This window comes from Pseudophryne corroboree, chromosome 2, assembly GCF_028390025.1.
Source record: "Pseudophryne corroboree isolate aPseCor3 chromosome 2, aPseCor3.hap2, whole genome shotgun sequence".
NCBI classification, from domain to species: domain Eukaryota; kingdom Metazoa; phylum Chordata; class Amphibia; order Anura; family Myobatrachidae; genus Pseudophryne; species Pseudophryne corroboree.
In genome coordinates, this window is record NC_086445.1 from 470,113,188 (window position 1) to 470,140,820 (window position 27,633).

Genomic DNA, 27,633 nt, shown 5'->3' on the forward strand with positions numbered 1-27,633 from the left:
TGCTCTGTAGCACAGGATTCCGGACGGACCTGCTGTTAGAGCCGTGTGGATCCTAGTGCCAGCCGGCTCTATTGAACCAGACAGAGTCATCAACAGAACTGCTGATGCTCTCCTTTGGGGAAATAGAAAAGTGCAGAAACGACAGGGGTGGCACTAGCCTCTGTCTCTCTCCCCCCCCTCCTGAATGCACCACTGGCGGCCAGTGTTAGACGCTGAGCCCGCGATGGTTGATACACGGCAGACGCAGCCCAGCCCCAGTGCTCACCTGCCACTGCTCCGGACGAAGCTGCAGCCAGATGCCTCTCCCACAAGGGTCCCAGCTGACCCCACAAACGTGTGTGCCCCCGTCCGCAGTGAAACACTTCTCCTGCAAGCAGCGCAGCGGGGGACTCGCCAGCGCTGCCACAATGGAACACAACCAGGGCAGCCAATCGGGGACACAGCGCAGGATGTGCATCCATCACAAGTGTGCTGTGTGCAAAGCACACTCTGCACACACCTGGTTACGGCCCTGCTTTAATATAACATAAGTTCATAAGGAAATAATTTATGTGCATAAAACACTAAGTAAGTTGTAATGTTATCACTACTGTAGGTTGCAAGTTAAACACTTTTTTGAAAGGAAGTATGGCCTATACTACATAAACAAGGTGTGTGCAATAAGTTTTCGGATGCACAAAAAGTATTATACTTGCAAACAAAGTGAACATTCATTTTTTTCAAAGTACACTATTCGCCAGAGGATTCTATGCAAAGTTGCATGCGCTCAAACCACTTAGTGAAGTATCTGGACCGGTCCAAAGCAGGTATGTCTTCTACAAGCTGGATGAAGGTCTCCTCTGCAGCTTCCTGTAACTCAATACAAATCCCTGGGAAGATGCAAGGTCTAGACCTGAACTGTACAGCGGATGACCTAGCTCCTGGATGCGTTCTTGGGCCAGAAAATTAACCACTGTCCTGGACTTGTGGTCAGGTGCATTGTCGTGATGGAGAAGGCACCATGAGCATGAGTTTTTTGACAGTGCCAGGAAATGGCATCCAGCACTTGCAGCAGGCAACGACAGTGTGCTGCTGCATGAGTCTTAAGGTAGCTACATGACTAGTCTTGGCCACTAAAACAACCACCATCTGCTTAGTCACGTTGCGCTACCATTGGAACTGCTGTGGTAGTGTACCTCCAGCTGCAACATTGTCCTCATTGATGGTGGACACAGTTCGCCCGCAGTGCTCCTCTTCTTCCAGGGTCTGTCTCCAGCGCAAAAATTCTGCAGAACACCCAAACACAGTTGTTCGGAATGGTGCTTCCTCCCCAAAAGCAGCTCGCAGTCGGCCAAAACGCTCCTGCTAGTCTTAGAAGATCACTGCTCTCCAGTGGCCTCTGTTGAGCTCGATAACAAGTTTGCGAAGGAGATGAACATGCTGATGACTTTGGTGTGCGGTGCTGCTTTATATACGGTTCTGTGCCTTGACATTTTATAAGAACATTAGTCAGCTATTACAGTTCACAAGACAGATTGTGTCTACTCTACCTATGCACTGCACATCCGGAAACTTATTGCACACCCCTCATTTGTACACACTTACTGGTTGTACACCATATGGCACAAGACATCTGATGCGACTGAGGCGCTACGTTTGGAGAAGTGTACCAAATATTGCATTTGGTCACATCTCAGACGCCACGGACTGCCTCTTACGGTATACCAGAGACTTTACGCTGCAACTTTAATGGCAAAGGAATCTGTTTTACACATAGGCCGTCATTAGGTCTACACCAGGCCTGGCCAACCTGTGGCTCTCCAGCTGTTGTAAAACTACACTTCCCAGCATGCTCTGACATAGTTTTAGCATTTCCTAATAGCAAAACTGTAGCAGGGCATGCTGGGAATTGTAGTTCTACAACAGCTGGAGAGCCACAGGTTGGCCAGGCCTGGTCTCCACCATAGAGTCGACAGGGTCAAAAAGGTCAACACAATAAAATGATCTTTTTATTTTAATGTGTTTTTAAACATTTTTTACCAAAATTTGTTGAATTGCATTCTCTCGCCAGACTTTGGGCTCAGTGGCTCGCTTCGCTCACCACAAAGTTGCTAAAGGTAATAGTTTAAAATATATGGATAGTAAATGAGGCACAAGTTGTAAAGCATGAAATAACACTAAAAAACATGTGTCGACCCTTTGGCCCTGTCAACCTATTGACTGTCAACCTTTTAACTGTCTATCAACCACCTCCCGTTTTTAATTATGCGAACAGTGCACTCATTTTCAGCAAGAAAGACGCTTGTTGTTGCTAGGTTGCCTAACACCTGGTGAGTCTAGATAAGGTATTTATTACGGCTGAATCAGCAGTAAGAAGGGACACATCTGTATGCCATCCTGCTCAGTACCCCCTCTCTTGATTGATAGCTTTCAGCATCTGGAGATTAATAGTTATTCTGAAGATTACAGGAAAACAGAACTTGTAATTGCAGATCATTAGTTTTTGGAGAAAATATTTTGGTTTTTTGCACTTTATTATTCCTGTGATTTGTGTGATCTGCTGCCAATGGAAACTAAACAACATTGTGTATATATAGAAAACGTATGTAAATGAAGAAAATCTAGTTTTTTAAAAAGATTACCTCGCTGTGACTGTGTCTTATTTTGGGTATGAAGTAAAGATGTCTGAAATATGGGGACATATGGAAAGGTTATGTCTGCTCTCCAGCATTCCTAAGCATATGATTGTTGCAGCAAAGAGGGAGATTATGTCTTAGTAATGCTTCCCATACACGATGCGTGTCATTGGTTTAGCCTGATGGACACACAAGTATTTGTATTCCCAGTTTGGCTGTAAATGTGGATTAATAGAAACATAGAATTTTAACGGCAGATAAGAACCACTTGGCCCATCTAGTCTGCCCCTTTTTTATCCCTTAGGTAATCTCAACCCTTAGTTCTTTGTAAGGATATTCATATGCCTATCCCAAGCATGCCTATCCCAAGCATGTTTCAATTACTCTACAGTCTTAGCCACTACCACCTCTGATGGGAGGCTATTCCACTTAATCCACTACCTTTTCTGTGAAGTAATTTTTCCTTAAATTTCCCCTGGACCTGTCTCCCTCCAGTTTCAGTGTATGTCCTTGAGTCCTAATACTTCTCTTCCTTTGAAGATTGTTTCTCTCCTGTACTTTAAGACCCTTGGTGTATTTGAAAGTTTCTATAATGTCCCCCCTTTCCCTTCTCTGCTCCAAACTATACATGTTAAGATCTTTTAGCCTTTCCAGGCAAGTTTTGTGATGTAGGCCATGCACCATTTTAGTTGCCCTTCTTTGTATTCTCTCTAATGTATTTATATCCTTCTGGAGATATGGAACTGGACACAGTATTCCAGATGCGGCCGTACCAAAGACCTATACAGTGGCATTATTACTATTTTTTTCCTGCTACTGATTCCTCTCCCTATACAACCAAGCATCTGACTAGCCTTCCTCATTGCTTTGTTACATTGCTTTCCTGCCTTTAATTCACTTGAAATAGTGACTTCTAAATCCCTCTCCTCCCTAGTAGTTTCCATTATAGTACCCTTAATACTATATTTAGCCTTTGGGTTTTTGAGACCCAAGTGCATGATTTTGCATTTTTTAGCATTAAACTGTAGTTGCCATGTTCTTGACCATTTCTCAAGCCTACCTAGGTCATCAATCATTTGTTTTACCCCACCCGGTGTGTCTATCCTGTTGTATATCGTTGTATCATCTGCAAAAAGACATAATTTCCCTTTAATACAATTTGCAATGTCGCCAACAAAGATATTAAAGAGAACTGGTCCAAGTACAGATCCCTAGGGTACTCTACCGGTAACATTTCCCTTCTTATATTGCACTCCATTTACTACAACTGTCTGTTTCCTATCCTGCTACCAGGTTCTTATCCATTTAACTGTTTTATAATCCAACCAGTTTATTTTGCAGTCTGCAATGTGGGACAGTGTCAAATGACTTACTAAAGTCTAGATATGCTACATCTACAGCCCCCCCTTGATCTATTATTTTTGTCACAGTGTCAAAAAAGTCAATGTCACGGACCTGCCAGTCGCTTCTCCAGATACACCAATCTGAGAATCGCCGCCTGTGACGTGGTTGGCACTTTGGACACACGGGGTTATACAAATGCATTTGCCGCCACCAGCAAGAGGAATTTAGCGTCTAAACACAGGGTAGTCTTTGCTTCTACCTGTCACACACAATTATTCATACGTAAAAACATAGGTAGACATAGGCCACTCAGGTTTTGGTTATGAAAACACAGAAACCAGATCTAAGATTAAGGTATTTAATTTAAAGCTTATTGTTACAGAAAAAAATATCTTTACAAAGATATTAAAGAAAATAGTCACAGCAAGTAATTTGTAATTTCCAATAAAATAAAAATAGGATTAAAACACAGCTTCTCCTGAAGTTGGGCTGGCTGATTGAGGTCTATCCTTGATGCTCGGGTACACTTTATAAAACCAAGTCTTTCTGACCTCACGATAAAATGACCCAGGACAGCCTGCGTTTCTAACTCTTATGATGCAGTTATGATTGATCCAGTCGTTATGTGGCTGGACTCTATAGCAATCGAATTGGCCTTTTGGAACTGTCGAGTGTTTGAGCAGCTTAAGGGGGAAATTCAGTTAGCCCCTGCTAAGTAAAACAGTTAGCCCCAAAGCGCTGCTTGCTGCAGCACCTATTTGGGATTTGTTTTTTGGACCCGCTGAGGCCCCTAAACAAAATTCCCAATAAGTACCGTGCTTTTGCAGCCGCGATCGTGAAAACAACAGGATTTTTCTGCGCTCCCCTTTTGTTTGCTCTATTTGAATTTGTGCATATACTGTATACAGCATACTACATTCCCTGCCAAATGGTTGTACTTCATTCAGCTGCCAAATAACTCTGCAGTGTACAATTTGCTACAAAGTCAAAGGAATCCTGTTACCCTATAAACATTTATTTTACCTTAACAGAACTCATTGATGCAATATGTATACCATACTGTAGGTATCTATTGAATTAATATTGGCTAGGGAGTATTACCTCTGGACATTTGTGAACAATTTGTTGTGAGTCACAGACTTTCATTGCGGTGCTTTTAATAGACTGGATTATAAATCTGTGAAATATATTTCAGGAACTTGCACACGTATTTCTGCATGTTAATAAATGTTTTTACAAACTGTAGTTTACTGAATCTAGTCTTATCAAATTTTATTTTACTGAAAGCATTTAGGGATGGTCCTAACTGCAGTCTTGCTAGTAAAAGATCTTCTGTTTTTCTACATAACGTATTCTGGTCTTCAGAGAGGTGAGATGTGCTGTTTACTGGATATTACTGGTGGCAGCAGGAATTTTAACTGCATATTAGTGGTGTGTTTATACTATATATTTGAAAGCGAGATACCCTCGATTTTTATACTACAGAATGAAGCCAGGTATAAGAGCTATCTGCATTGTATACAGTGCATCAGAGAGGGCTGCATTGTACAAGAAACGGTGTATCCTTTGTTTATTTGGGTACTGTGTTTTACAGATAACGACATACACACAATATGGGCATGCAGTGGCAGAGAATGTAATTAATATACCTGCTGTCGGGATCCCGACAGCCGGTAAAATGCCGACAGTCGGAATACCAACCGCTCCCCTTTATACCCACTTGGGTGGTGGGTTCACGCCACCACCTGAGGGAGAATGGAACTCCAAGTGTGGCAAGCAGACTCGCTGCCAGGATCCTGCTGGCGGGTCCTGACAACTGGCATCCCATCAGCGGGGATATACTGAATCCAGTGGCAGATAAAGCAGAGGTGTCTGTGTAGGAATAGTGTTTGACTCCCAACAGCTCTGGCCAATAAAGCCTAAAACCTGTATTTACAAACCGAACTCCCTCATATGGTATACTGTAGGACTTTTTAAAGTATGGGTCATAAAATGCTACATTGTAAGCTGATACATTTACTTTCTGCATATGACTATTAGCATGCAATTGCTAAAAGCAGCTCATTTGCATAGTCTTGCAATCCTGCTGCAGAAGAGATCTTTGGTGAGGAAATGTTACCTGTTATACACAAGCTGATAGGATCTTACACAACATTTGTATTTTGCAGGATTCTTGCAGCCATTCCTGGAGCACTGTAGCACGGAATCATTTTTCAGGACTTGTGCTGCGTTACTTAAAGATCCTAAAGTGGATGTACAAATACTCGAAAAACTAAGCATCGTTCTGCAAAAGCTCTCCAAAGTCAGGTAAGTTTCAGTAAATTATATGCTTAATGACGTTTTGTTGTTGACGCTACATGATTTATGTAATATATTTATGAAATAAATAGTTTCCCAAGTCTCCTTGTTTCACAGGTTTCATTATATTATTTATACTTTCTCCTACGTCCTAGAGGATGCTGGGGACTCCAAAAGGACCATGGGGTATAGACGGGATCCGCAGGAGACATGGGCACACTATAAGACTTTGAATGGGTGTGAACTGGCTCCTCCCTCTATGCCCATCCTCCAAACTCCAATTAGTCTCTGTACCCAGAGAGACTGGACACACACTAGGGGAGCTCTCCTGAGTTTCTCTTAAAAGACTTTGTTAGGTTTGTTATTTTCCGGGAGACCTGCTGGCAACAGGCTTCCTGCATCGTGGGACGGAGAGAAGCAGACCTACTTCTGTGAGTTTAAAGGCTCTGCTTCTTTGGCTACTGGACACCATTCGCTCCAGAGGGTCTGATCACTTGGTACACCTAGCTGCTCGTTCCCGGAGCCGCGCCGTCACCCCCCTCACGGAGCCAGAAGAAAGAAGCCGGGTGAGTAAAGGAAGAACAGAAGACTTCAGTGACGGCAGAAGACTTCAAGGTCTCTGAGGTACCGCGCAGCGCGCCATTTCTCCCACACACAAGCGGCACTACAAGAGTGCAGGGCGCAGGGGGGCGCCCTGGGCAGCAATATACCTCATATATATATATAGCCTGGCAAAGAGGTATACATTGCATAGGCACTGTATACTGACCCCAGCCAGTATAAAAATATGAAAAACTAGCGGGACTGAAGCGCGCCGAGAAGGGGGCGTGGCTTAGCCCTCACAACTCTATACAGCGCCATTTTCTCCTCACAGAGACGCTGACCCCGCCAAAGCACTGTTGAACAGCTAACAGTGTAAAATGAGGGGTGGCACAGTTGTTTAGTGCAATATAGGTTCAAAAATGAAGCACAATATATATATATATATATGTTGAGAGGCACTCAGTGATGCTATGCAGCTGCCGGGGTGCCGTTCCTACGAATAATCCACAGCAAATCCCATATATATGGGAAGGATGGCACTCCACGGACTTCTTAAAGCATAGGACGCCAGGCCTATTAGGACGCTGCAGTGGCTATTTTATGAAGTGGCTAGTTATAAAGTGGCAGCACAAAACAGCAGTGTTATACCTGTGTTTCATTAGTTACATCTTCAACTGATATTCAAAATTGACTCCTGTCTCTCCTTGTCAACAGGTAATTATTTGCAGAACATTGCTACCCTCTTAGTAAAAATCTTGCTGGTAATTATTTGGAGAACATTGCTACCCTCTTAGTAAAAATCTTGCTGGTAATTATTTGCAGAACATTGCTACCCTCTTAGTAAAAATCTTGCTGGTAATTATTTGCAGAACATTGCTACCCTCTTAGTAAAAATCTTGCTGGTAATTATTTGCAGAACATTGCTACCCTCTTAGTAAAAATCTTGCTGGTAATTATTTGCAGAACATTGCTACCCTCTTAGTAAAAATCTTGCTGGTAATTATTTGCAGAACATTGCTACCCTCTTAGTAAAAATCTTGCTGGTAATTATTTGCAGAACATTGCTACCCTCTTAGTAAAAATCTTGCTAGTAATTATTTGCAGAACATTGCTACCCTCTTAGTAAAAATCTTGCTGGTAATTATTTGCAGAACATTGCTACCCTCTTAGTAAAAATCTTGCTGGTAATTATTTGCAGAACATTGCTACCCTCTTAGTAAAAATCTTGCTGGTAATTATTTGCAGAACATTGCTACCCTCTTAGTAAAAATCTTGCTGGTAATTATTTGCAGAACATTGCTACTCTCTTAGTAAAAATCTTGCTGGTAATTATTTGCAGAACATTGCACATTACATTGTATGTTTATAAAATTGTTTTAAGTGGTTTAATATCTGTAGTGTGCAAAAACTTATAGTGATTGACTTGGGTTTTCAAACCTCACATTTGTTAGCTGATTAACACCTACTGGTGGGAGGGTTGTTGTGTGGGGGAGAGGGTTGTAATCAGGACATATGTTTGTAGACCTATTTAGTCAGTAAAGCATAGGACGCCAGGCCTATTAGGATGCTGCAGTGGCTATTTTATGAAGTGGCTAGTTATAAAGTGGCAGCACAAAACAGCAGTGTTATACCTGTGTTAAACCGAAGGAAAACAGAAGGCAAACAAACTAACAAGATAACAGAAGGACTGCATCACAACCACAAAACGCTGGAACTTTATGTGGCCTCTCCTCGCAGCAAACATGAGAACACCAAGACCAGGCTTAGCACCTCTCTGGCTGAGAACATCAAGCCTGCCCCCGGGCCTAACCCCCAAGATGAACAGGGAACTGTGGGGCACAGGACCAGGTTCAGCAGGGACATCCCCATTGCTTCTGAGTATTGAGTATGCCCCCCACATTCTCCTACCCACCCGTACTAAGATCTGATCAAAATGTTATCCCAATCCTACTCTGCCACTAGTTACCTGCTATTTTTTTTTTTTCCCCTCCATTGCTCGCTTCCACCCCACCATGTGTTTTCCTGTAATGTTTTACCTCCACTGATTGCACACCTTTCCATTGTGCCCTACATGCAGGGTACATCATACTACTACATAAGCATCAGTTTTCCCATATATGACCTTGGCCCTTGTATGGCTCACCTCCCACAGTGTAACCTCCAAAGTGCGCCCAACATGGCTGCCCCATATGGTACACTTGTGGATGGGATGAAAAATACATAGGCCTGATGGTTTTGATGGAACCCTACTCTGAACTGTAGGACTCTGAAATCACCCCCATTTTGTGTCATCACTTCTAGGGGTGGACTATCCCACCCTGGGTAATCCTACGCCGAGCGCCTAAGATGGCTGCTGCACCTGGTACCTTGTGAGGGTGGAATACACAACCCTTGGAAGTTATTACCCAAAATGCCTGCACCAATCCTGCGTTATGCTTTCTGTGGGCTTAAGGTTTTCTTTTATGTCTGTTGCTTATCAATTGTTGTATTACTCAAATCCTCTGTATCATGTGCATTGTTTTTGATGTCTGTAAAGCGCCTTGAGTCCTGTTGGAGAAAGAGCGCTATATAAATAAAATTATTATTATTATTATTATTATTATTAAATAGAATACATTTATTGTCCAACGTTTCAAGGCCTAAACGGACTTTTTTTCAAGGTGCTGAAAAAACAAAACATGAAAAGTGCTTACCTTAAATAGCAGAGTGAGACTACAGCAGCTTCCGTGCAGCCCGCCTTCCGGACGCCGTCCTCGAGGTCCCTGACGTCATCATTCACGGACCAACTGCGGTACAGTGCATTGTGGGGCGGTTACCATGGGAACCCGTGTGTAACACGGGCCCGGCGCCCTCTATCGCAAATCTTGTATATAGGGTTGCTAGGCAGCAATAGGTTGCTATGGTGAGGAAGGGAAGCCCCAGGCGCGCTGCAGGGATGCATCTGCAGAAAAATAAACGTGGTGCATAAAATAAAGATTAAACATAGTGCATGAAATAAAGATTAAAAACATCAGATAAGGGAATTACAATGAAACTATATCTATTGAAACAATTGACTTTTGATCTATCATATGCAGGGAACAATATATGTTTAATAAAACGACCAGTTTATTCTAGAAGAGTGTTCCAAGAAATTTTGTCGTTTAGTCCCTTGGGGTGGATGGTGCCCAGTGTGTGAATCCACCTAGACTCCAATACAAGTAGTTTTTTTGCTTGATCCCCTCCCCGTACGTTTTCTGGCACATGATCGATTATTTTATATTTTAGAGTTGACATTTGATGTTTTGCTTCTCTAAAGTGCCGTGCCACAGGCTGTTCAGGAATCTTGATTTTTTTTGTTCCAAAGAAGATTTAATGGCAGATCTGTGTTGCGCCATGCGCTCTTTAAACATGCGGGTCGTCTGGCCTACATAGCTCATGCCACATGGACAAGTGATAATGTATACCACAAATCTTGTGGTACATGTTACTGTGTGTCGGATTTTGTATTTGGTTCCCAAATGTGGATGGTTGAAGGTGGTTCCAATTTCCATGTAACGGCACGTAATGCAAGAAACGCATCTGTAACAACCTGTTTTTTTGTACTGAGTGTTAACAGATTTAGAAAGCATGGGAGTAATATCACTTTTCATAAGAATGTCTTTAAGGTTTCTGCCCCTTTTAAAACACGTCATAGGTTTACTCTTGTGTAAGATGGCTAAATCAGGGTCAGAGCTCACTATGGGCCATAAGGCCCTAGTCGCCCTGGGTACCACTGAGGTACCTAATGTGAACTCTGTGATGAACGGTAGTAAGTTGTTTTGTTTATTAAGAGGAGAGACATTCAGTAGCTGGGTTCTTGTCATGCTTAATACTTCTTGTTTTTGTTGTAGCAAGGTCTTATAGTTATAACCCCTAGCTAAAAATTTCTGTACTATTAAGTCAACCTGTGGCTCAACTTCTGCTGGGTTGCTGGTGATGACGGGCAAAAATGATCCCCAGGGGTTTTAGAATCAAAAATTGCCCCACAATAGGTCGCAGCAGTGCAGAATTCTGCAGGCGTTGGATAGCCATTTTAAACAAATGTAGTTTAGATCTTAGTGATTGAAGAAGCAGGGAAAGAACTAACCTCTACACGATCCAAGATAGAAACCTATACCACGCAACAGAAGTCCACACTGCAGGACCCCACTTACCAGCAATTTTGGACCAAGCTATCAGCGCAGTGTGATCAATACAAAAAGGACCTTTTGAAATTTAAAAAGAATAAGTTGCAGACAGTTACTTCAGATTATGAAGATAAAAGGGTCTATCGGTGGCTATATGGTTCTGAACAACCACCCAAGGGGACCTTCAGAAATCCTCGGCCCTCATGGAGAAATAGGAAATATAAAGGACAACGGGACACAAGATCTTCCAACAGTGACAGTGACTTCCACATGAATGACTCAGATGAACCCTCAACATAAAAAAATGCCCCTTTAGGGGTGATTACCCGGGCTCGTATCGACACTCCACTGTCAAACCGACGCGGCGCGGGGGACAAAACAAAAGGATCAGCAAAGAGCAAAAAATAACTTCAGGCAATCAGATATACAATTTGTCATCCAGAATCTTGACCCCGACAGAAGAAACAGTCCTTGGTAAAGGACTCTCCTTTGTGCCCACAAATAAGTTCAATGAATTTAATTGGAAAATTGAAAATTACAGATATAGTAGAACCCTGAGACGCCAAGAATTTTTTCAAAACAACATATTCAAGAGCAGTACCTCACGAGAGCTCCCGATAAAAACTAAATCATCTTTTGATCCAGTGTCTTTAAATCCCTCACTGAAGACCTTTTCACGTCTTATGGACGATTCAGTTATTAAGTACCAACAGGCACAAAAAAAGACCTTTCACAATTTGAATCCGGCGGAACAACGCGCTCTCAGAGATTTAGCTAAATACACGGACGTGGTAATACGTCCTGCGGACAAAGGCGGGGGGATAGTAATCCAGGATACCATCCAATATAAAGAAGAAATTGAATCACAATTGGGAGACTCTGAGACCTACGAGATATTAAAAAAGGATCCCACTACAGGGTATAAAAAAGAATTGGACGATGTTTTAAAGCAGGCAGTTACCACTCAACAATTGGATTCTAAAACGTGCCAAGCTCTTACCCAGTCCTCTCCAGTGGTTCCCATTTTCTACACAGTCCCCAAAATACACAAAAATTTACAAAATCCCCCTGGCCGCCCTATCATATCTGCAAGAAATTCACTTTTCCATCCCATTTCACAATTCCTAGATGCCATGATTCAACCGCTGGTTACCACACAATCCACCTACTTGAAAGACACAACTTCCCTCCTGCTTAAATTAGAATCTTTCACGCAATTACCACCCACAGCTGTATTGTGTACAATGGACATTAAAAACCTGTACACGGTCATCCCACATGATGAGGGTCTACAAACAGTGGAGGCATTCCTGCGTACTAATTCGTTCACCACAATAGAGCCTAATCTCTTTTTACATCTGTTGGAACTCACCCTGAAAAGGAATTACTTCTACTTCAACGGACATTTCTACTTACAAAAGCAGGGGTGTGCGATGGGAAGTTGCGTAGCTCCATCCTTCGCAAACATCTTTATGTTCGCTTATGAAAAAAGGTTCTTCTTCACCGATCCAGAAATTAAGGACCAGATCATCTGGTATACAAGGTACATAGATGATCTGTTCCTGATCTGGCAAGGCAGTGAGGATAGGCTGATACAGCTCATCATGTACATTAATGCGCAGAACTCACCTATCAAGTTTACTTATAACTACAGTGATAGGTCGGTCAATTTTCTGGATGTCACTATACAAATACAGAATCATAAGATTGTCACCTCTGTATATAGTAAGAGTACTGACCGTAACACTCTGCTCATCTCCAACAGTTTTCGCCCCGCGGCCCTAAAGAGGGGCTTAGCTTTCTCGCAAATGATGCGCGTTGCGCGCATCACCAGAAGTTGAGCCACAGGTTGACTTAATAGTACAGAAATTTTTAGCTAGGGGTTATAACTATAAGACCTTGCTACAACAAAAACAAGAAGTATTAAGCATGACAAGAACCCAGCTACTGAATGTCTCTCCTCTTAATAAACAAAACAACTTACTACCGTTCATCACAGAGTTCACATTAGGTACCTCAGTGGTACCCAGGGCGACTAGGGCCTTATGGCCCATAGTGAGCTCTGACCCTGATTTAGCCATCTTACACAAGAGTAAACCTATGACGTGTTTTAAAAGGGGCAGAAACCTTAAAGACATTCTTATGAAAAGTGATATTACTCCCATGCTTTCTAAATCTGTTAACACTCAGTACAAAAAAACAGGTTGTTACAGATGCGTTTCTTGCATTACGTGCCGTTACATGGAAATTGGAACCACCGTCAACCATCCACATTTGGGAACCAAATACAAAATCCGACACGCAGTAACATGTACCACAAGATTTGTGGTATACATTATCACTTGTCCATGTGGCATGAGCTATGTAGGCCAGACGACCCGCATGTTTAAAGAGCGCATGGCGCAACACAGATCTGCCATTAAATCTTCTTTGGAACAAAAAATCAAGATTCCTGAACAGCCTGTGGCACGGCACTTTAGAGAAGCAAAACATCAAATGTCAACTCTAAAATATAAAATAATCGATCATGTGCCAGAAAACGTACGGGGAGGGGATCAAGCAAAAAAACTACTTGTATTGGAGTCTAGGTGGATTCACACATTGGGCACCATCCACCCCAAGGGACTAAACGACAAAATTTCTTGGAACACTCTTCTAGAATAAACTGGTCGTTTTATTAAACATATATTGTTCCCTGCATATGATAGATCAAAATTGTTTCAATAGATATAGTTTCATTGTAATTCCCTTATCTGATGTTTTTAATCTTTATTTCATGCACTATGTTTAATCTTTATTTTATGCACCACGTTTATTTTTCTGCAGATGCATCCCTGCAGCGCGCCTGGGGCTTCCCTTCCTCACCATAGCAACCTATTGCTGCCTAGCAACCCTATATACAAGATTTGCGATAGAGGGCGCCGGGCCCGTGTTACACACGGGTTCCCATGGTAACCGCCCCACAATGCACTGTACCGCAGTTGGTCCGTGAATGATGACGTCATGGACCTCGAGGACGGCGTCCGGAAGGCGGGCTGCACGGAAGCTGCTGTAGTCTCACTCTGCTATTTAAGGTAAGCACTTTTCATGTTTTGTTTTTCAGCACCTTGACAAAAAGGCCGTTTAGGCCTTGAAACGTTGGACAATAAATGTATTCTATTTAAGAAGTCCGTGGAGTGCCATCCTTCCCATATATATGGGATTTGCTGTATGTGTATATATATATATATATATATATATATATATATACAAACAAAGAACCCAGCACTCACCAAAGTAAACTCACTTATCCTCAACAATTCAATAAATAAATGATGGGGGTTTAGTTGGTGGATTGGCCAATGCACAGAAGCCTGCATACCGATTTTCAAGGTACCCCACCTTCATGCAGGTCCTACACTATCACAGAGTCTTAAAACCTGACTACTTCACTGCTGTTACACACATCATCTGCCATTATTATTCTGTCCTGGGACGCTCTCCTGACTAAGGCGAGGTCAAGAAACAAGTGGTACAAATCGTTGTTTCTCTCTGACAGTTCTTCAACACAGAGAATCGCTGTTGATCCCAACGACGCAGATGTCGGAGTTGGGAATAAGATTATATACTGAACTGTTGAGAGTTTGTTTTTTCCTGTTGTAAGAGATCTGAGGATCCAGAGTCGGATTAGATTTGCAACAGTGTAAACCCATCAATACGTTCCGTTGGTGCAGAAGATGGTTGCGGCCTTCAAGGCCATTCAGTGAGCAGGTCAAATGCCAAGTGGTTTTTGCGGGACCAGTTGGACATGTGGTCCGGGTCTCTCCTGCACATGCACTGGAAAATAATCCTATTTCTCTAACGTCCTAGAGGATGCTGGGGACTCCGTAAGGACCATGGGGAATAGACGGGCTCCGCAGGAGATAGGGCACTTTAAGAAAGCTTTGGATTCTGGGTGTGCACTGGCTCCTCCCTCTATGTCCCTCCTCCAGACCTCAGTTTTACACTGTGCTCAGAGCGAGATGGGTGCACTGCAGGGAGCTCCCCTGAGTTCTCTGCCTAGAAAGCATTTTTGTTTGGATTTTTTCTACATTTTTACAGGGAGCACTGCTGGCAACAGGCTCCCTGCATCGAGGGACTGAGGAGAAAGGGGCAGACCTTCTTGTCTAAGAAAGGCTCTGCTTCCTCGGCTACTGGACACCATTAGCTCCAGAGGGGGTGAACACAGGTTCTTACTGGGCGTCCACCCCCAGAGCCGCGCCGCCGTTCTCCTCACAGAGCCAGAAGAACGAAGTCAGAAGACGTCAGGCGGCAGAAGCCTTCAGCTTCACTGAGGTAACGCACAGCACTGCAGCTGTGCGTCATTGCTCCCATACACCTCACATACTCCGGTCATTGTAAGGGTGCAGGGCGCAGGGGGGCGCGCCCTGGGCAGCAATATAACACCTCTATTATGGCAAAAGACAATATACATGTATAGGTGGTCACTGTACATGTATATAAAAGAGCCCCCGCCATATTTTAGTAAGTTTGAGCGGGACAGAAGCCCGCCGCCGAGGGGGCGGGGCCTCTCCCTCAGCACTCACCAGCGCCATTTTCTCTCCACAGCACCGCTGAGAGGAAGCTCCTCGGACTCTCCCCTGCTTACACACGGTGAAGGGGTGTTTAAAAGAGAGGGGGGGGCACATAATTAGCGGATAACATATTATACAGCGTGGCTGGGGGAAAAACATTTTGTGTTGGTCTCCAGGGTCATTGCGCTGGGGTGTGTGCTGGCATACTCTCTCTCTGTCTCTCCAAAGGGCCTTGAAGGGGATACTGTCTTCAGAAAAGAGGTTCCCTGTGTGTGTGAAGTGTGTCGGTACGCGTGTGTCGACATGTTTGACGAGGAAGGCTCGCTTAATGTGGAGGGGGAGTGCTTGAATGTCATGTCGCCGTCGGCAACACCGACACCGGAATGGGTGAATATGCTGAATGTCTTGAATGCAAATGGCAATCTATTGCATAAAAGGTTAGACAAGGCTGAAGCTAGGGATCAGTCAGGTAGCCAGTCCATGCCTGTCCCTGTGGCGCCAGGCCCTTCGGGGTCTCAGAAGCGCACAATATCCCAGATCGATGACACAGATACTGACACGGATACTGACTCTAGTGTCGACTATGAAGATGCAAAATTACAGCCGAGGGTGGCAAAAGGTATTCGGTACATGATTATTGCCATTAAAGAGGTTTTGCATATTACTGAGGAACCCCATGTCCCTGACACGAGGGTACACATGTATAAAGGGAAAAAGCCTGAAGTCACCTTTCCGTCCTCATTTGAACTGAGTGAATTGTGCGAAAAGGCTTGGGAATCTCCGGATAGGAGACCACAAGTTCCCAAAAGGATTCTTATGGCGTATCCTTTTCCACAAACGGATAGGATACGATGGGAATCTTCGCCTAAAGTAGACAAGGCGCTGACACGCTTGTCCAAAAAGGTGGCACTGCCTTCTCAGGATATGGCTTCCCTCAAGGATCCTGCTGATCGCAGGCAGGAAATTACCATGAAGCACATTTACACTCATTCAGGTACTATTGTTAGACCGGCTATGGCGTCGGCCTGGGTTTGTAGTGCGGTTGTGGCATGGGCAGATTCCTTATCTACGGAGATTGACACCTTAGATAGGGATGCCATTCAAATGACCATAGAGCATATCCGAGATGCTGCCTTGTATATGAGAGATGCTCAGAGAGACATTTGTTTATTAAGCTCCAGAATAAATGCTATGTCTATTTCTGCTAGGCGGCTCTTGTGGACCCGACAGTGGACGGGAGACGCCGATTCAAAACGGCATATGGAGTCCTTGCCTTACAAAGGGGAGGAGTTGTTTGGAGATGGCCTCTCGGACCTTGTCTCTACTGCTACGGCTGGTAAGTCGAATTTCTTACCTTATGTCCCCCCGCAGCATACAAAAAAGGCACCTCATTATCAAATGCAGTCCTTTCGTTCCAATAAGAGCAAGAAGGTACGGGGATCGTCCATTGTTGCCAGAGGTAAAGGCAAGGGAAAAAAGCTGCACACAGCTAGTTCCCAAGAGCAGAAGTCCTCCCCTACTTCCGCAAAGTCCACTGCATGACGCTGGGGCTTTCCGGCGGGGGGGGGGGGGTCAGATCAAGTGGGGGGCACATCTTCGTCTTTTCAGCCACGTCTGGGTTCTCTCACAGGTGGATCCCTGGGCAATAGAGATTGTTTCCCTGGGATACAGACTGGAATTCGAAGACATGCCTCCTCGCCGGTTTTTCAAATCGGCTCTGCCGGCTTCCCCGTCGGAGAGGGAGCTGGTGTTGGCTGCAATTCACAAATTGTACATTCAACAGGTGATAGTCGAAGTTCCTCATCTCCAGCAATGAGAGGGTTATTATTCATCCCTGTTTGTGGTACCGAAACCGGACGGTTCGGTCAGACCCATTTTAAATCTGAAATCCCTGAACCTGTACTTGAAGAGGTTCAAGTTCAAAATGGAATCGCTCAGAGCGGTCATCGCCAGCCTGGAGGGAGGGGATTGGATGGTGTACCTGGACATAAAGGATGCGTACCTTCATGTTCCGATTTTCCCTCCTCACCAGGCGTTCCTGAGATTTGCAGTACAGGACTGTCACTACCAATTTCAGACGTTGCCGTTTGGTCTTTCCACGGCCCCGAGAATTTTCACCAAGGTAATAGCGGAAATGATGGTGCTCCTGCGCAGGCAGGGCGTCGCAATTATTCCGTACTTGGACGATCTCCTCATAAAGGCGAGATCTCGGGAGAAGTTGCTGGACAGCGTGTCTCTGTCCGTGAAGACGTTGCAGAGGCACGGCTGGAGTCTCAATTTACCGAAATCCCAGCTAGTCCCTGCAACGCGTCTGACCTTTTTGGGCCTGATTCTAGACACAGACCAAAAAAGAGTTTTTCTTCCAGTGGAGAAGGCTCAGGAGCTAGTAGCTCTGGTCAGGAACCTATTGAAGCCAAAAAAGGTTTCAGTGCATCATTGCACGAGGGTTCTGGGGAAGATGGTGGCTTCATACGAGGCCATCCCCTTCGGCAGGTTCCATGCAAGGACCTTTCAATGGGACCCATTGGACAAATGGTCCGGGTCCCATCTACACATGCAAAAACGGATCACCCTGTCTCCCAGGGCCAGGGTGTCTCTCCTGTGGTGGCTGCGCAGTGCTCACCTCTTGGAGGGTCGCAGGTTCGGCATTCAAGACTGGGTCCTGGTGACCACGGACGCGAGCCTCCGAGGTTGGGGAGCTGTTGCACTAGGAAGAAATTTTCAGGGTCTCTGGTCAAGCCTAGAGACTGGTCTCCACATCAATGTCCTGGAGTTGAGGGCCAAATACAACGCCCTACGCCAAGCGGAGGAATGGCTTCGGAACAAACCGGTTCTGATTCAGTCAGACATTGTCACGGCAGTGGCTCATGTAAACCGCCAAGGCGGCACAAGGAGCTGAGTGGCCATGGCAGAGGCGACCAGGATTCTACGCTGGGCGGAAGGCCATGTAAGCGCACTATCAGCAGTGTTCATCCTGGGGGTGGACAACTGAGAGGCGGACTTTCTCAGCAGGCACGACCTGCATCCGGGAGAGTGGGGACTTCATCAAGAAGTCTTCACACAGATCACGGATCGGTGGGGACTGCCTCAGATAGACATGATGGCGTCCCGCCTCAACAAAAAGCTAAAGAGGTATTGCGCCAGGTCAAGAGACCCTCGGGAGGTTGCAGTAGACGCTCTGGTGACACCTTGGGTGTTCAGATCGGTATATGTGTTTCCTCCTCTACCTCTCATACCCAAGGTGTTGAGGATAATAAGAATAAGAAGGGTCAGAACAATCCTCATTGTTCCAGATTGGCCAAGGAGGTCTTGGTATCCGGATCTGCAAGAGTTGCTCACAGAAGATCCGTGGCCTCTTCCTCTAAGGCAGGACCTGCTGCAGCAGGTGCCCTGTCTGTTCCAAGACTTACCGCGGCTGCGTTTGACGGCATGGCGGTTGAACGCCGGATCCTAGCGGAAAAAGGGATTCCGGAGGAGGTCATTCCTACCCTGAACAAGGCTAGGAAGGACGTGACGTCGAAACATTATCACCGTATATGGCGAAAATATGTTTCTTGGTGTGAGTCCAGAGCTGCTCCTACGGAGGAGTTCCAATTGGGCCGTCTGCTTCACTTCCTTCAAACGAGAGTGAATTTGGGCCTAAAATTAGGGTCCATAAAGGTTAAAATTTCGGCCTTATCCATTTTCTTTCAAAGAGAATTGGCTTCTCTTCCTGAAGTACAGACTTTTGTGAAGGACGTGCTGCATATTCAGCCTTCCTTTGTACCTCCGGTGGCGCCTTGGGACCTTAACGTGGTATTAAGTTTCCTCAAGTCACCTTGGCTTGAACCACTCAAAACAGTAGAGTTGAAATACCTCACTTGGAAAGTGGTCATGTTGTTGGCCTTAGCTTCTGCAAGGCGGGTTTCGGAATTGGCGGCTTTATCATATAAAAGCCCATACCGATCACGTGGATAGGGCAGAGTTGAGGACTCGTCCTCAATTTCTGCCCAAGGTGTTCTCATCTTTTCATATGAACCAACCTATTGTCCTGCCTGTGGCTACACGGGACTTGGAGGATTCCGAGTCCCTGGATGTGGTCAGGGCTTTGAAGATTTATGTGACCAGAACGGCTAGGATCAGGAAGACCGAAGCTCTGTTTGTTCTGTATGTGGCCAACAAGGTTGGCGCTCCAGCTTCAAAGCAGACTATTGCTCGCTGGATCTGTAACACGATTCAGCAGGCGCATTCTTCGGCAGGATTGCCTAAATCGGTTAAGGCCCATTTCACTAGGAAGGTGGGCTCTTCTTGGGCGGCTGCCCGAGGGGTCTCGACACTACAACTGTGCCGAGCTGCTACTTGGTCGGGGTCAAACACCTTTGCAAAGTTCTATAAGTTTGATACCCTGGCTGAGGAGGACTTCCTGTTTGCTCAATCGGTGCTGCAGAGTCATCCGCACTCTCCCGCCCGTTTGGTAGCTTTGGTATAATCCCCATGGTCCTTACGGAGTCCCCAGCATCCTCTAGGACGTTAGAGAAAATAAGATTTTACTTACCGGTAAATCTATTTCTCGTAGTCCGTAGAGGATGCTGGGCGCCCGTCCCAAGTGTGGACTTCTTCTGCAAGACTTGTATATAGTTATTGCTTACATAAGGGTTATGTTATAGTTGATCGGGTTTGAACCGAGGCTATGTTATTGTTCATACTGTTAACTGGGTAGTTTATCACAAGTTATACGGTGTGATTGGTGTGGCTGGTATGAATCTTGCCCTTAGATTTACAAAAATCCTTTCCTCGTACTGTTCATCTCCTCTGGGCACAGTTTCTCTAACTGAGGTCTGGAGGAGGGACATAGAGGGAGGAGCCAGTGCACACCCAGAATCCAAAGCTTTCTTAAAGTGCCCTATCTCCTGCGGAGCCCGTCTATTCCCCATGGTCCTTATTGAGTCCCCAGCATCCTCTACGGACTACGAGAAATAGATTTACCGGTAAGTAAAATCTTATTTTTCCAGGACCAGGATATCTCTCCTGTGGTGGCTTCACAGTTCTCACCTCCTAGAGGGACGAAGGATCGGAATACAGGATTAGATCCTGGTATCCATGGATACAAGTCTCCGAGGCTGGGGAGCAGTCTTTCCAGGGGAAGAATTTCCAGGGGAAAAGGTCAAGCCAGAAAGCTTGTCTGCAACAAGCATTCCTGAATTAAGAGCTATTTACAACGGAACATCTTCTTAGCGATCTGCCCGTCTTAATTCTGTTGGACGACTTAACAGCAGTGGCGTAAGTAAGCCGCTAGGGCGGAACGAAGAGTAAGGCGGCAATGGCAGAAGCCGCAAAAAGTTTTTCGCTGGGCGGATATGCATGTAAACGCTGTATTAGCAGTCTTCGTTCCGGGTGTAGACAACGGCGAAATAGACTTCCTAAGCAGACACGATCTCCATCCAGGAGAGTGGGGTCTTCATCAAGAAGTTTTCACAGAAGTGACAAGTCTTTGGGGAATTCCTCAATTAGACATGATGGCGTCTCGCCCCAACAAGAAACTTCAGGGATATTGTTCCAGGTCAAGGGATACTCGAGCAATAGCAGTGGACGCCCTCGTGACACCGTTGGTGTTTCAGTCGGTCTATGTGTTCCCTCCACTTTCACTCTTTCCGAAGGTTATAAACATAAGAAGAACAAAGGTTCAGGCGATCCTCATGGTTCCGGTCTAGCCAAGGAGGGCTTGGTATCCAGATCTTCAAGACTTACTCATAGAAGATCCCTGGCCTCTTCCTCTACGAGAGGACCTGTTACAGCAAGGACCGGGCGTGTATCAAGACTTACCGCGGCTGCGTTTGACGGCATGGCGGTTGAACGCCATATCCTAGCCCGAAAGGGTATTTCCGGTGAAGTCATTCCCACATTGCTTCAGGCTAGGAAAGGAGTAATGGCGAAACTTTACCACCGTATTTGGAGGAAGTGTGTGTCTTGGTGTGAATCCAAGAAGGCTCCTACGGAAGAATTTCAGCTGGGTCGTTTCTCCATTTCTTGCAAGCAGGTGTGGATGCTGGCCTAAAGTTAGGCTCCATTAAAGTGCGGATTTCGGCATTAACAATTTTCTTTCAAAAAGAATTGCCCACCCTCCAGAAGTTCAGACTTTCGTGAAAGGAGTGCTGCACATCCAACCTCCATTTGTGCCCCCAGTGGCGCCATGGGACCTTAACGTGGTGTTGCAGTTTCTTATGTCACACTGCTTGGGACCTTTATGAAAGGTTGAGTTAAAATTTCTCACTTTGAAAGTGGTCATGCTATTGGCGTTGGCGTCCGCAGGGCGGGTGTCGGAATTAGCGGCTTTGTCTCACAAGAGTCCCTATTTGATCTTCCATGTAGATAGAGCGGAATTGAGAACTCGGCAACAATTTCTGCCAAAAGTGGTTTCTGCTTTTCACATGAACCAACCTATTGTGGTGCCTGTGGCTACTGAAGCCTTGGCTGATTCGAAGTCTCTCGATGTAGTCAGAGCTTTGAATATTTATGTCGCCAGAACGGCTCAGATTGGGGAAACAGAGGCTCTGTTTATCCTGTATGCTCCCAACAAAATTGGGGTTCCTGCTTCTAAGCAGACTGTTGCACGCTGGATCTGTGATACGATTCGGCATGCTCATTCTACGGCTGGATTGCCGTTACCGAAGTCGGTGAAGGCCCATTCTTCCAGGAAGGTGGGCTCTTCCTGGGCGGATGCCCGAGGAGTCTCGGTGGTTCAATTTTGCCGAGCAGCTACTTGGTCGGGTTCAAACACTTTTGCTAAGTTCTACAAGTTTGATACCCTGGCTGATGAGGACCTCATGTTTGCTCAATCGGTGCTGCAGAGTCGTCCGCACTCTCCCGCCAGGTCTGGGGCTTTGGTATAAACTCCAAGGTCCTTTTGGAGTCCCCAGCATCCTCTAGGACGTAGGAGAAAATAGGATTTTAATACCTACCGGTAAATCCTTTTCTCTTAGTCCGTAGAGGATGCTGGGCGCCCGTCCCAGTGCGTACTGTATCTGCAGCTATTGGTTGTGGTTACACTCCTGTGGTGTTTCTTTTCAGTCAAGTCTGTTGCTGACGTTATTCATGCCATGGCATGCGGTATGCTATTATTGGTCGTGTTTACACACTGGTTGTGTTACATTTTCGGTCAGCATATTGCTGTATATTTTTCATGCCGTCGGATGGTGTTCTATTGAATGCCACGTTCTGCGGCATGTTCGAGGTGTGAGCTGGTATGACACTCACCGTGTTTAAACAATAAATTCTTTCCTCGAAATGTCCGTCTCCCTGGGCACAGTTCTCTAACTGGAGTCTGGAGGAGGGGCATAGAGGGAGGAGCCAGTTCACACCCATTCAAAGTCTTATAGTGTGCCCATGTCTCCTGCGGATCCCGTGGTATCCGTTCACATGGTTGACCATGTTATGGTCGACAGTCATTTGGTCGACCACTATTGGTCGACATTGACACATGGTCGACATGAGTTTTTTAACTTTTTTTCCTTTTGGGGAACTTTTCCATACTTTACGATCCACGTGGACTACGATTGGAACGGTAATCTGTGCCAAGCGAAGCGGTAGCGGAGCGAAGGCACCATGCCCGAAGCATGGCGAGCGAAGCGAGCCATGCGAGGGGACACGGTGCACTAATTGGGGTTCCCAGTCACTTTACGCAAAAAACGACACCAAAAAAAGTTTTAAGAAAACTCATGTCGACCTTTTCATGTGTCGACCTTTCATGTGTCGACCATGTGTCCATGTCGACCATGTCAATGTCGACCAATAGTGGTCGACCTAATGACTGTCGACCATAACATGGTCGACCATTCATACCGGAACCGGATCCCGTCTATACCCCATGGTCCTTTTGGAGTCCCCAGCATCCTCCACGGAGAGAAAAGGATTTACCGGTAGGTATTAAAATCCTATTTTCTCTACAGATCGTCAGTTTAAAACGAAAATCAAAACTGGAATTACAGCTAGTTTGGCACTACAGTAACACGTTATAGAATCAATACGTTTTTATTAAACCTCCTCTACCATCCTGTAGTTTCTTCTTGACGATTGCTGCTGTTGCTATTGGAGGATGTTGCGTAACAAGCATATACTATGTGTCTGGACCACTACTTGACCTGCTAAATATTTTATTGACCATCCACAAGGCTGCAACTGCAGAGACCTAATTTATCATTCTGTGTCCTCCTAGGTCCACGACTCTCTATTCTATCACTCACATGTTGGACATATGTATAAATCTTACATATTTTCTGTTTTGCAGGAGCAATAGGAAGCTTTTTGACATGTTTAACATTCCTCAAGTGATCCAAGAAATGCAGAGGACAACAAACCCAGATCACGCGTTTCTGGTTATTAATTTGAACTCCATTCTTTTCCATTTGGGTTTTGCAAAGACTAAAACACTTTCGCCCAGTGTTAGCATTAATCATTGACCAGTGTTACATATAATATAAGCCTTTCTTTTCCTCTGATGTTCAGTTTGTAGTAAGGATGTGTATATCAGTAATGTGAGTAACTGTGTTAACAATGTACCGTGCTTAGTTATTTTATTTTAGTAGTTTGTCATATGTTATTTAAAGCTCTTATACTTTCGTGGTACCTGCTTGAACTCTATTGTGTTTTGAATTGTTGAATCTAGTTTCTGTGTTTTTTTTCTATTGAACCAAAAGAAACCTGACATATGGTTGACCATAGTCATTACCTATCAGTCTGCATGCTTTTGTAAAGTGGTTAATTAATTATGATTGTAGCTTTATTTATCAACAAATAAACCTTTTTTCCTTTTACATATATTTGTGTTGATTTTGGAAGACAGTCACCCTGATTGCCATTCATAGTCATCTACCTAAATGGTCCACTTAAAGGCTTCAAATAGACAAGAAGATTGTATGACTTATTCATATAGCGCTGCATTTGGTAACGTGACCTTCTTTTGGCAGTTACTGCTCTGGTCTTATTGGGTACCCTGCTCCTTAACCCTTTATGACCCCTTGTCCATTTAAATGGGCATTATTAAAAATATATATATTAATATTTAATTTAACAAATACATTCAATAATAATTGAAATTTAAAAAATGTTTAAAAAAAATTGTGGCTATTTGGGGCATCATTCGTCTACTTTACCAGTGTCATCAGTGGGATACACCAGAAACGTGCAATGGGTCATAAGGGGTTAAACTAGCCCTGTCACCACTTCCCCATTGCCATTCTAACATGAGAATGCCCAATCACAAGCATCCCTGGTCTTAGTAACATGTTCACAAGTGGACAGGTTACTGCCTTGCACAACATCAGTACCACAGCTGTAAACGGGGTGGTGCTTATGGTGCACCACACATAGCGCAGATGGCCTGTGGTTGGAACTGGCCACCCACGTAATCAACGATCTGTTTGAGCCACTCATCCCTACCTAGCGCCCATCCATGATTGACTGAGGGTGGGATAGGGATTATTAAGGTGATAAAGGAGAGAGAGACCTAGTAAGGGGAGTTATTAATGGCCAGGTAAGGTAATACTGTGTAAGGGGCACTACTACTCTTTGGCATAATGTGTATAAGAGTTACTTCTGTGTGGCATAACATGTATAAGGTATACTTATATGTGACGTACTGTGGCTACTACGTGGCATAAAGTGTAGAATATGTACTACTGTGTGGTGTAACATATATAAGGGGCACTACTGTATGGCATAATGTGTACTCCTATGTGGTGTAATGTGTATAAGGGGCACTACTGTGTAACACAATGTGAATAAGGTACACTACTGTGGGCATAATGTGAATAAAGGAAACTACTATGCAGTGTAATGTGACTAAGGGTCCCTACTATGTGGCGTAATTTGAATAGGGGATACTATTGTACCCCCAATAGACCACCCCTTCCCCACGAGACCACAAATCTTTGCACGCTGTCCCTGTTTAAAATATGAGAGGGGGGGGGACTAATGCAGTTTCTGGTACAAGGTACCAAGATCTCCAGTTGATCTCAGGTTGTTTTAGTCATCCCATATTAAAATAGGCATTAGTCTGATTAAATAGTAGTTGAAGAAACTTAACAAAAGAGTGCTCAGACTTCAGTCAAATTTACTTTTAAAATATATGTGGGGTGGCCAAACGGAGGATGTAAGTGTACACTAGAGCTAGAAGCTCTGAAATGCATGTTAACTAATTAAAAAATTCTGAAACTAGATTTTTTCTTCACATTTAATGTTTCATGAGAATATAATCAGGGCTTACTAGGGAAAAGTCCACTGCCTGGTGCTACAGCACATACCAATTGTTCATTTCTCTGGCTGGGTCCACAGGATAACATTGAGATATTGTCGAGCGACAGCGAAAATGGCACCAACACGGTCACGAGCTTTCTGGCCTCCCAGGATGCATTTGGGCCTCCACTATATAGTCCCGCCCACTGACTCAGTCAGATCAGTTCTTTTCACAGCGATTTTAGGCAGGAACATCAGGCAGAGACCTGTTTAGGCGATAAGAACACACATGCACACCCTTCCATACAAGAAGGAAGAGGTTTTAGTGATTGTCTAGATCCTCAAATCAGATGCGTCAGGGGGGGATCCCTGTGGACATAATCACGTTATCAACGGTAAGTTCTTACCATAACGTATATTTCTTACATTTTAAAGGGCTTCATTGAAATGTATCTGATCTGTACTATGGGGGTCATTCCGACCTGATCGCACGCTAGCTATTTTTTTGCAGTGCTGTGATCAGGTCAAAACTCAACAAAACTGCGCATGCGTATGCAGCGCAATGTGCAGGCGCGTCGTACGGGTACAAAGCGGATCGTGCTGGGCGATGGCTTTAACGAAAAATCCATTCGCAAGAAGATTGACAGGAAGAAGGCGTTTATGGGTGTCAACTGACCGTTTTCAGGGAGTGGTTGGAAAAACGCAGACGTGTCCAAGCATTTGCAGGGCGGGTGTCTGACGTCAATTCCGGTCCCGGACAGGCTGAAGTGATCACTGCGGCTGAGTAAGTTCAGTTCTACTCAGAAACTGCACAAAACTTTTTTGTATCGCTCAGCTGCACAAAAGTTCACACACTTGCAAAGCTAAAATACACTCCCCCATAGGAGGCGACTATCTGATCGCATCGCTGCAAAAAATAGCTAGCGAGCGATCAACTCGGAATGACCCCCTATGTGTGCCTTCACATCCTCCTGAAAGCATGTCATTGTACCTTAGTTTCTGTGGGTATGCATAGCACAAATTTGCATACTTTAAGCAAAGTAAATGGGCATACACCTATCTCCGCATGAGCCCCTAGAGCTCCACTATCTGTGGAACAGAAACTGGTCTGGAAGTTTGTTTGTTTTTTACTCTTTTTCCAATTTGAAGGCTGAGTTCAACCTATAGTAGCACAGAGCGTGTCTGGATTGGAACTGGTGAATGATAATTCTATATCCAATCTCCAATAGTGGATGTAGGTGTTGACCTGTGCCAGAAACAGCCAAGGTGTATTTCTAGATACGCACAAAGATGTTGGAGCTCAAACCCTAAGATCCTAGGGGTTATTATACCAGGTATTCCGGATGGCAGTGATGCTAAGTTCCAGGTGACAGATTAGTTGAGGCTAGATGGTTTCCTATGATCATACAAATATGATCTCTATATGTGATAATAAGATTTCTACTTCTATCTACTCCAAACCTACTGATAGAAATAATTTATTACACTTTTCAAGCTGTCATCCCTTACCATTAAAACGAGGATTGCCGTACTCGCAATTTTTGCGGGTCCAAAGAATCACGTCTGATCCGGCAATAGCAAGGGAACAAATGGGAGTCATGTACCAGAAGTTTATCAATCGGGGCTATTGCCCAAAACTCCTTGATCAGGCTCTATGTAAGGCGATGTCAATGGATCGACATCCGTTACTTGAGCGACATAAGGTGCCCAATTCATCTAGTGTTGTGCCCTGGGTTAATAACTTTAATTCAGCTAGTCAATTAATTCAGGGCTCAGTTAAAAAACATTGGCATGTAATCCAATCAGATCGGGACCTCCAGTTACAGAATTGTAGGCTTATGCCTAGTTATAAGCGTAATAAAAATCTACGTGATTACTTGGTAAAAACAGATGTTTCCAATATAGCTGAACAACCTTCCCTTT

The 27,633-nt window shown here is 44.6% G+C and overlaps 1 protein-coding gene across 3 annotated transcripts in view; it reads left to right on the forward strand.

The window, feature by feature from the left end:
- CCDC138 (coiled-coil domain containing 138) overlaps positions 1 to 24,290 on the forward strand; it is a 333,074-nt gene extending 308,784 nt beyond the window's left edge. For all 3 annotated transcript variants that reach the window (XM_063953820.1, XM_063953819.1, XM_063953821.1), the window contains 2 exons: positions 6,128 to 6,266; positions 23,765 to 24,290. In XM_063953820.1, the coding sequence (XP_063809890.1) occupies positions 6,128 to 6,266; positions 23,765 to 23,936 (311 nt within the window). In that variant the 3' untranslated portion in view covers positions 23,937 to 24,290. The remainder of the gene's footprint in view (positions 1 to 6,127; positions 6,267 to 23,764) is intronic.
- The last annotated feature ends 3,343 nt before the right edge of the window (positions 24,291 to 27,633 follow it).